The sequence below is a fragment of the Zootoca vivipara genome, chromosome 2 (assembly GCF_963506605.1).
Source record: "Zootoca vivipara chromosome 2, rZooViv1.1, whole genome shotgun sequence".
NCBI lineage: Eukaryota > Metazoa > Chordata > Lepidosauria > Squamata > Lacertidae > Zootoca > Zootoca vivipara.
This window is the reverse complement of record NC_083277.1, coordinates 96730965-96741598: the sequence shown is the minus strand read 5'-3', so window position 1 is coordinate 96741598 and position 10634 is coordinate 96730965. Positions and strand designations below refer to the sequence as shown.

At 48.3% G+C, this 10634-nt stretch overlaps 1 protein-coding gene across 1 annotated transcript; it reads left to right on the top strand.

Annotated features, from left to right (window-relative positions):
* The first annotated feature begins 15 nt into the window (after positions 1-15).
* On the top strand, positions 16-10593 carry SGSH (N-sulfoglucosamine sulfohydrolase). Its single transcript, XM_035104164.2, has 8 exons — positions 16-208; positions 3799-3959; positions 4076-4181; positions 6070-6223; positions 6611-6767; positions 7224-7305; positions 8323-8526; positions 9405-10593. Exons 1-8 carry the CDS (start codon positions 85-87, stop codon positions 9962-9964), a joined length of 1548 nt encoding a protein of 515 aa, XP_034960055.2. The 5' UTR covers positions 16-84; the 3' UTR covers positions 9965-10593.
* Positions 10594-10634: the final 41 nt, after the last annotated feature.

Below are 10634 nucleotides of genomic sequence, written 5' to 3'. Positions count from 1 at the left end.
CGGCGGCTGGCCCTTTTTCCAGCGGCGTTTAGTCTGGGAAGGGGAGATGCGCGCGCTCTGCCCGGCGAGGAAGGGTGTCTCGCCATGTCTCCGCCTGCGCGGAGATGGGTGGTGGCGCCGGCGCCGCTGCTGCTGCTGCTGCTGCTTCTGGGGCTCTGCTGCGCTCGGAGGGACCCGGGCAGACCTCGCAACGTGCTGCTAATAGTCGGTGAGCGAGCAGATTGGGGGGCCCAGGCCAGACGGGGTGCTGCTCTCTGGAGATTAAACCCCCTGAGAGCCAGGCGCCCGCGCCGCCTCCCCCTGTTCCCCACTCAGTTCGCCCTCGCGGGAAATACCCCTGAAAGCTCTGAGGAGGGAAGTATGAAACTTAGGGGAGGGGCCGGACTTGCGCCCCCCCCCCGCAACCCAGTATGGACTACTAGGCGCTAAGATATGTCCCGCAACCACCATTCCCTTCTCATTCTCCTCTTGGTTCGGACACTTGGTGCACCAGTCAGACCATGTTGTTGCCAACTTCTTTCAGCTAGGGCTACTGTGCTGTTAACAGAATTCAGCAGGCACAGCTGTTCCCAGACTGGAGGTGGTAGGCCTGTGTTCTGCTGGGGGGCCAAGGAGTCCTTATGGTGGGCACTGAAGAGCTCGACGGGCATTAAGAGATATTGGGGTTTAGCCATAGGTAGTGTAAGTGAGAGAGCATGTGAATTGCATATAGACGCTTGGACCTATGCCTGGTTGCTCTAAAGCAGGCATCCCCAAACTGTGGCCCTCCAGATGTTTTGGCCTACAACTCCCATGATCCCTAGCTAACAGGACCAGTGGTCAGGGATGATGGGGATTGTAGTCCAAAACATCTGGAGGGCCGAAGTTTGGGGATGCCTGCTCTAAAGCATACCATTGGACCTATGCCTGGTTGCTAAAGCATACCCTCTCACATTGGGATGTCCTAATAAAAAGTGGAACATTCCAGGATCAATTTATATAAAGCCTGGACTGTCCCTGGAAAATAGGGTCACTTTGAGGGTCTGTCTAAAGGCTTTGGTAATACAGGCCCAGCAGTAACCAGGATTGTGTGAAATCTGTGGTATTCGTTTCCCCTTTTTCTCCTGCTGCAGTTCCTCCTTTGTCCCACAAACTGATTTAATGGAACATCAGCTCATATGCTCACCTGTTGGGTGGCTCAGTTTCCAGGGTTGACTTTTCCACTGTGACTGCATGACTCATTTGCTAGAGCATCTGGGGATAATGTTGCTAATGGATGCTTCCACACAACAGTTTATTCAGGACTCAGGTTTTGGGGTGTTTTTTCTTTTTTCTTTGCAGAGGCCACACAACGTTATCCTCATCAAAATGCTGTTCTATAGTATCTTCTCATTTAATCCGGATTTACCATTTCGGGGGGGGGGATCCATGAAAGGGTAAATCCAGATTAAGGGCAGGGATGGGATTTTGATGAGTACAGTGTCATGTTATTGCATGCATCCACAGTAAAGGGTGCTGTGTGGAAGCACCCTGTAAATTGCTTGAGTTTGGGGTGCAGCACAAAATTTCAGTTTTGTTAGGGAGTTGGGCCAGGGGCGTAGCCAGGATCAAAACTAGGGGGGGGCAAGCCATGGTCGTTCAGGGGCGGGGCCAAGGCACAGAAGTGGAGGGGCCACAAAGTGGGCGGGGCTAAAGGGCCAACGGGCCTGATGACATCGTGGCGGTGGCAGCAGCAGCCACCTTGTGCTTCTGGGGCTGGTAGCGTTGGCGGCTACCCTGCTTGGCTGGAGAGGACGGGAGGGTCGGGCAGGCGAGAGGGGGTGGCAGGGCGGGCGAGGGCGAGGCAAGACACGGCCGCAGCCACGACGGCTCCGAGGCGTTGCTGCATATCAGCATAATATTTCAACCATGGTTCAAGCCCCACCTTAGGAAAAAATCCTGCATTGCAGGGGGTTGGACTAGATGACCCTTGTGGTCCCTTCCGACTACAATTCTATGATTCTATTGATATATTACCATACCATATGCATCGTTCTGCTTTCTTGAATTGTCCTACTCCTAGGCATAGCAGCCAACTCCTAGAGGCCTATGTGCCTCCCCCCCCAATTACTGGTAAATACCGTATTTGAAAGAGTCATCCCCCCATGTTGATGGGCTTTCTATGCGGGGCTTATCTGCCTCCCCCCGTATTTTATCAAGGATGGAAGAGGGAGGGAAGGAAGGAAGAAATAGAGAGAGAGATAACTCATATTTGTGGGTGTCTCTGGATGACGCTGTGATGCTGGAACTCTGCAGCAAGAGGACCGGAGGGTCGGGCAGGCGAGAGGGGGTGGCAGGGCAGGCGAGGGCGAGGCAAGGCATGGCCGCAGCCACGACGGCTCCGAGGCGTTGCTGCATATCAGCATAATATTTCAACCATGGTTCAAGCCCCACCTTAGGAAAAAAATCCTGCATTGCAGCGGGTTGGACTAGATGACCCTTGTGGTCCCTTCCGACTACAATTCTACGATTCTATTGATATATTACCATACCATATGCATCGTTCTGCTTTCTTGAATTGTCCTACTCCTAGGCATAGCAGCCAACTCCTAGAGGCCTAGGTGCCTCCCCCCCCCCAATTACTGGTAAATACCGTATTTGAAAGAGTCATCCCCCCATGTTGATGGGCTTTCTATGTGGGGCTTATCTGCCCCCCCATATTTTATTAAAGATGGAAGAGGGAGGGAAGGAAGGAAGAAATAGAGAGAGGGATAACTCATATTTGTGGGTGCCTCTGGGTGACGCTGTGATGCTGGAACTCTGCATGTACAGGAGCCTTGTAAGCAGCTTTCTCTCTGCTTGATATACAGCAGGCACGTCCAACAGGTAGATTGTGATCTACCAGTAGATCACTGGATGTCTGTGGTAGATCACTGGTAGGTCACTGGCACCCCTAAAAAAAGCTCACCCAAAATTTTCCTCCTCCCTCAAAAAAGTTGAACTATGACCTGAAGCCCTAAAGAAAAATGGGCCTCCCTCCCTCCTAAAAGAAGCTCAACAAGTTTGACCTAAACCCCAAAAAACAGGGCTTCCCTTCCTTTAAAAAAAACTCAACAGCTTTGACCTGAACCCCCCAAAAGGGGGTAGATCACCCCCAGTTTTAAACTCTGAGTAGATCAGAGTCTCTTGGGAGGTGGCCACCCCTGATTTACAGTATACAGATGCAGGAGGAGGGGCAGACTGGAACACCAATGCTTTTTATAAACATCACTGTGTCTGTCAAAGCTACAGCCCCCCCTTTCTTATTCACTTTTTTTAGCCTTGCAGAGCCACCTTAGTCAAATTGAATCCTCTGAGTCTGCATCCTCATTAAATCGCCAATAGAACTCTTAATGCTCCCACTTAAGAACAATAGGGTGAAATGGTCAGCTATCGAATCTTGCCTGGGGATATATGCTCCATTGTCTTAACTGCTTAACTACTGGTAGCCACTTTGCTTTATTTATTTGATGTGTTTTTGTTACTGCTGTGTCCCCCCCCCCCAGCAAGCGGAGACTTAGCTGCTCTTGCTAAAGCAAAGCCCTTTCCACTTCAATTTTTGGAGGGGGAAAGTGCTGGTTATGGTCTGTAAAATACATTAATTTTTTTGCTTCTAGGGGGGGCAGCTGCCCCCTCCTGCCCCCCCTGCCTACGCCCATGAGTTGGGCACCGCTTGAGCTGCAGAACTTGGCCCCAAACCCCCAGCTACCTGGGCTCATAGCTACCATTGTTCATAGGCAACCATGGTGTTGCAATGGGGACACTGATTTCACACCTTGACCTCTGACCCTTCCATGGCAGCTGACGACGGTGGCTTTGAGAGCGGCGTGTACAACAACACGGCCATCAGCACCCCAAACCTGGATGCCTTGGCCAAGCGCAGCTTGATCTTCCAGAATGCCTTCACCTCCGTCAGCAGCTGCTCCCCAAGCCGGGCCAGCATCCTCACAGGCCTGCCTCAGGTAACACTTGCCAGGTGGCCATAAGGGAACTGCTTGCTCAGCCCTTTTCTATCACCTTGGAACTCCCTTCCCTGCCTGCCCTGCTCATATTGTGAATGGTTCTCTCTTATCTGCAGCACCAGAATGGGATGTATGGGCTCCACCAGGATGTGCATCACTTCAACTCCTTTGATAGTGTTCGGAGCCTCCCCCTGCTGCTTAGGCAGGCAGGGATTCGGACAGGTAAGCTGGTAGGAGCAGGAGAATTCCTCCCTGCAAATTCACCTGCAGCTCAAGATACCACTCCTCTTCTTCTATAGGGGATCTGGGAAGGGCAGCCTCCACACCACACAAATAATTTTAGTTCTTTTTTCTTTGCAATCAGCTAAGAAAATGAAATTTACAAAAAGCAATAAAACCATTTTTTTAATGCACACAGTGCTTCTCTAATCCCTCGTTTATAATGTGCATTGATGAGTTTTAGCCCCAGTTCTGTGGTTGTACAGAGATGGAGAAAGGATTCCATCTATTTTATTTCATTTAAAAAAAAGATTTTTTTGGTTTGCGAAAGTACACGCCTTGTCTCTTTTTTTGGTTGTACAGTCTTTCTTACACATCAGTTACATTTGTTGTGAGACATTAGTGCTGAGTACAGTATAAGGTTGGGGAAGGAGAGAAGGGGAGGCTTGTATTCTTTTGTACAGTGTGCTTGTGAGGTTTTGTGTCAGCGTGAACTGGGTAGGTCCTCTTTCTATTCGTATACCTCGGTTTGAGAACGCTCCGGTTTGAGTACTTTCAGTTTAAGTACTCCGCGGACCCGGAAGTGTTTACTTCTGGGTTCCGTGGCGCACACATGCGCAGAAGCGATCTTCGCACACACACGGAAGAGGCACTCGGTTTAAGTACTTTTCAGGGAGCGAATGGCTCCCCGGAACCAATTGAGTACTTAAACCGAGGTACCACTGTGTTGCATTTCCTTGGTAGTGAGAGGTATTGTGGGGCAAGGTGTGGTTGGGTGCCTGTGGTCAGCTGCAGTGGGGTTTATTTTATTTACCCCGAAGCTTCCACCAATATTTTTCTGCCAGGGACTGCCCTCCTGTCATGGGAAGGGGTGGAGCTTCCACCATCCATGTTTTGGAGCATGCTCGGTCCACAACAGAAAAGCGAGTTGAGTATATGTGCATACATGCCTTTCCTGAATACCCCTTCACTCAGAATCTGGCTCACCTTGGCACAGATGAGAAGACAGCATTATCATGGCATACTTGGTACTGGGATTCATACAACCCCCCCCCCCCCCAAGTACAGAATCCAACAGGGCAAGCATCATATGTGGAAGGTGGTGCATGCTATACATGTAGCTCCTCTCTAAAATCCATGGAAAGCGTTCTTCTTTGTCACCACCTCCATGTATTCTAAAGGAGAAACCAGCGATTATTGCACAGTAACACAATTCTTGCACATATACACATAGAGCTATTTACATGTGTGTACTTATGCTAAGTACAAAATGTATTCCATGTCAAATGTACCATATATGAAAGAGACTGGTTTTAAAATGAAGCTTAATCTGAACCAAGTTTCTCCAGGGCTTAGTCCCTAATCATGTTTTCCATACCAGAGGCTAAGCCTTGGCACACGGGAGTGCATTCTGTACATGCTTAGTCTCCCACCACCCAGTAACCACATTCAGGTCATACACATGCATTCCTCTCCAGTTGAAACGAGGCCTACATTTTTGCAACCGTATTTGCTTGCATCTCTTCATTTGGGATTGAGATAGCCTGAGCCTTGGCAGGAAGTGCTGTTTTAGGAAACCACAGTTCTTGGGAGCCAGTCAGTAGCTCTTAGACAACAGAGACCTTGTGTTGGATTCATCTAGGGCAAGCTTCCTCAACCTCAGCCCTCCAGATGTTTTGAGACTACAATTCCCATCATCCCTGACCACTGGTCCTGCTAGCTAGGGATCATGGGAGCTGTAGGCTAAAAACATCTGGAGGGCCAAGGTTGAGGAAGCCTGATCCAGGGTAACCACTAGCTCCGAAGTGCATCAGAGCGCTGGTGGATTTTTATGTGAACTATTAACTTTTCCTTGCTCTTGCATCTAACTGCTGGTGTTTGTCTGCTTCAGGGATCATTGGGAAGAAACACGTCGGGCCAGAGGCTGTGTATCCCTTTGACTTTGCCTACACCGAGGAGAACGGCTCTGTCCTGCAGGTGGGGCGGAACATCACCCGAATCAAGCTGCTGGTTCGGAAATTCCTCCGCAGCCAGGAGGAGGAGAGGTAAGATCCCATCATCGGGTTGCTGGTATTGCATTGCAGGCTCACTACTTGCGTAGACCAGGGCACTCTGGCACACACAAACGGAATTTAAGAATGCACAGCCATCAGTCTACATGTTTGTTGCAGGAAAATTTACGCAAACCTGAGAGGCAAAAAAGGGAGCTTGGGGGAAATTGGTGGGGTTTATTTCATGGAGGATAAAAAATCAGGACAGAGAATCAGCAGAAAAACTGAAGGGAGCAGAGGCTGAGGGCTGCAGTTAGCAGAAAGAGGAACCTCAGCAAAGCTGGAGGACGCCCAGAGTACTTTTGCTAAAAGTGGTGGAGATGATGTTTGTTGTCTCAGGCGTTTGAGTGCATTCACACCTCCTGCGTTTTCAACTGGCAGGCCTTTTTTCTTGTATGTTGCTTTCCACGATCCACACCGCTGCGGCCACTCCCAGCCCCAGTACGGAGCCTTCTGCGAGAAATTTGGCAATGGAGAGCCTGGAATGGGCTGGATCCCAGACTGGAAACCCCAGCACTACAGCCCAGATCAAGTGCAGGTGAGACATGGAATGTGAGATACAAGAGGAAGGGCGGGATATAGATTTAATAGGTAATTAAGTAAAGACGCGTGGGCCAGATTCAGCAACCCCATTCCACTAGCAGAAGCCGTCACATGGGCTCCTGTCTCTATGTGCTCCTCCTCATAACAGCGCACAGGGGAGGGGAGGGAGGTTGTTCAGCCTGGCAAGCAGAAATGCATGTGCTGATGGATCGATCTCCATAGCGCTGCATTGAATTCCACCCTTTTCTTCTCTGCCATGGAACCCTGGGAGCATGTGCAGCGTCCCCTAGCCATCCCCATTGCCGGACCAGGAGTTGTGCAGCAGATCATTTGTGCCCAATGGAGGGAGGTTAGCCATGGCCATTGCAATTTCTTTGTGGGCCTTTATTCCCTTGGTTTCCCTTCCTGGTGTAGCTTCTGGTAACAGTTGCCCCCCCCTTTCTGCCCTCAGGTCCCATATTTTGTACAGGACACGCCAGCTGCTCGTGGGGACCTGGCAGCTCAGTACACAACCACTGGGCGCATGGATCAAGGTAGGGCGGTTATTGAATCAGAGCAATCCTGCCTGCAGGAGTGGAGAGCAAGGCTGGAGAGGCAGCGCTCTTGAAGCAAGAGTGAGAGCTTAGGTGTGTTCAGGGAGAGTCTGGTGCATTTTTGCACATTTGATATACCATGTGGCATCTCTTGTGCTTAAGGACCTAAGGCAGTCCTTCTGGAGAAACATCTGCTCTGGAGGGAGGGGTGGCAATCAAGTTCTCTTCAGCACAGGGATGCATCTGGCCTCCAGGTACACACATGTGCTCGAGTTGGCCTTTAAAACGCTGGAAATCCTAGTGAGGTGTGGAAAGAAAGCACTAAGCGACTCCATACATTATATCTATGAATTTCATTATCTTTTTTTAATATGGTTTTATTGATTTTATATCAACTACAAAAAAGAGAAAAATCAGAAATCAAAAAGAAAAAGAGGGGGAAAAACATTTCTTTAACAATATCTAATATAATTCTTAATCTGTCGACTTCCTCCTTCCCTCCCTTCCACGCTTCTATTTATAACTAATACAGCACACTCTATCTCTTAAACCATTTCTTCTTCTAACACACTTATTAAAAAAAAATTCTTGATCCATTTTAACCACACATTCCCAATCATTCAAAATGTTTTTTGGATTTAGAAATCTTAACAATCATTTTACATTTATACTTATTCCCCTCTTGCTATATCTAAGTGCTTCTTCAGCCTCTTTGTACTTCCATTTCCCTTATTGTTTATTATTATGAATTTCATTATCTTCAGCATTTGTGGTTAGCAATATCCAGACTTGGCTGCCCCAACTGAGTGAAAATATTTCATGCTGAGCAGCTGGATGAGCTGCTTTTGGCTGCTGGAAAGCAAGTCCCATTCAGTAATTAGATGGTGGTGATGAAGCTCCCATCTGATCAGAGTGGTTCACTTTGCAGACGAGAGTTCTCCTGAGCACAGTTGTTGGTGAAGGCTGCTACATGCCTTTGGCGCAGCACCCTCAGGTCTCTTTCTGTGGCACATGTAGGGATTGGTCTTGTCCTAGAGGAGCTGAACAACGCCGGCTTCCACAACACTACCCTTGTAATCTACACTTCCGACAACGGTATCCCTTTCCCAAGCGGCAGAACTAACCTGTACTGGTCAGGTACGGCTGAACCCCTCCTCATCTCCTCGCCTGAGCATCCTTCGCGCTGGGGACAGGTCAGCAGTGCCTATGCCAGCTTGCTAGGTGAGAGCTACTGATTTACCAACTCCTGTATTGGCATCGGGGAAGTGTGAGGCAGGGGAGGGCTTTGAATGTGAGGAAGAGACTTTGGGGGGTGTCCAGACAACCGCGAACTGGCTTCCATTTTGCACCCATCTGTTCTGTGTATTTATTTTTAATTTACTTTTATTTTTGATACTTATCCAAAGCTATACAAAAGTTCGTACCCAATGCAAAGTATATTTTTTATGATGCACGATAACAAAAGAAACACTTTAAAAATCTAATCTAAAAAGGATCAAAAACAAAAAAGAAAAGAAAATGGGAATTTTTTTTTAAAGACTTCCAGTTCTATGTCCTTCAGTTGCATATAGTATTTATCTATTAAACTCCCAACTATTCTGTTTTCTGTAAGCCAATATTTTTTCCTATCTTCATTTTTTTAAAGAAAATGTTATCATTTTTTTCCATTTTTAACATCTAAATATTTTTCCAATCTTCAAATCCAGATATTACAAGTTCAGCAAGAAGTCCATAGAAAGTTTCCAATATTTAATAATTGTGTTTTATTTACTATGCATACTGCTGGATTGCAAATAAAATGTCTAAAGCAGTTTAAGATATCTTTATTGTCATTGTCCCCTTGCGGGAACAACGAAATTACTAAATTACTTAACAACAACAGTAACAAAAAGCCATTTACACCGGGTTTAATTGTGCATTTTAAATGGTTGATTTTTATTGTGTTGTTTATAGTCATGTTAGATTGTACACCCTTTGGGGAGGAATTTCTTCTTTTAATTGTGGGATTGAGCCACCTACTTTGGCAGTGACATTTAAATAAATGTTGCTGTTATTATTGTTATTATATTATGCTTGACGTTTTCCCTTCCTCTCTGTAGACATGACCCCCACCATTCTGGACTGGTTCTCTGTGCCGTACCCCAGTTACAGCCTCTTTGGGAAGCGGATGGTGCAACTGACCGGGAAGTCCCTGCTGCCAGCGCTGTCTCTGGAGCCGGCGTGGGCCACAGTGTTTGCAAGCCAGAGCCTCCATGAAGTGACCATGCACTATCCCATGCGGGCCGTGCAGCGGGGGCCCCTGCGCTTCATCCACAACCTGCAGAACCGCACGCCTTTCCCCATCGACCAGGACTTCTACGTGTCACCCACATTCCAGGACCTGCTGAACAGGACCCAGGCAGGGCAGGCCACACACTGGAACAAGACGCTGCATGGCTACTACTACCGGGAACGCTGGGAGCTGTACGATCACAGCCTCGACCCCACGGAGAGCCGCAACTTGGCTTCTGACCCCCGCTATGCCCAGGTCCTAGAGGAGCTCAGGGGGCTGTTGCTGAAATGGCAGTGGGAAACAGACGACCCCTGGGTGTGTGTGCCCGACGGAGTTCTGGAAGATAAGCCCAGCCCGCAGTGTCGACCGCTGCATAACGAACTGTGATTTCCCCCCTCTTCCCTTTTGTGGTGGCTGCTAGTTCCTCATTCATATGAGCAGCGCTAAGGAAAGCTCTGACTTGCAAAGGCTTGCAGTTTGCAGAGCTAAGCAGTGTTGCGTTTGCAGCTGTGGGAAGAGCTGGAGTCAGAAAGACGAGGGTGGTTTCTTATGTGCCCGCCTTCTTAATTGCTGCAGACGTATCAACCGTCTTAGCCAGCCCTCCATTGCCAACATGTTTGCTGCCAAAGGGAATGATGTCGCAAGTGCCTAATGGAACAGCCAGCAAGTGCTGCTCTACAGAAATGGGCTGGTCCCATCCAGGCTGTGATTTGCACGTTCAGAAACAGTGCCTTTTGCAGGAATGTGTACAGGAATGTGTTAGGCCTAGATGCGGTTGAAAAATTTAGGAGAGTACACCGTACAGTCTTCTGAAGAGGATTGCAGATGGCGGAGTCACTTAAAAGCACCCAACTCCAAAACCTGCCAGTAGGTGGAAAGCTAACATCCAGTTCCTCTCCATGCATTTCAGACTGCTACAGGCCTATGAGTCGTTTCTAAACAGTAAGTTTGAAAGAGCTTTTTATGTGGCTCCTACTGAATATTCAACCAACAAATAAAGCAGATTACTTCATTGAGCTGATAGTCCTTCCCTTGTTACTACAGCAATGACAGCCAC

Bases quoted from the DNA above. Each gene is read 5' to 3' on its own strand.
- SGSH (XM_035104164.2), top strand. From the start codon at position 85: ATGTCTCCGCCTGCGCGGAGATGGGTGGTGGCGCCGGCGCCGCTGCTG. The intron at 209-3,798 runs GTGAGCGAGCAG...CTTCCATGGCAG, and splicing joins CAACGTGCTGCTAATAGTCG to CTGACGACGGTGGCTTTGAG. The intron at 8,527-9,404 runs GTGAGAGCTACT...TCCTCTCTGTAG, and splicing joins TGCCTATGCCAGCTTGCTAG to ACATGACCCCCACCATTCTG.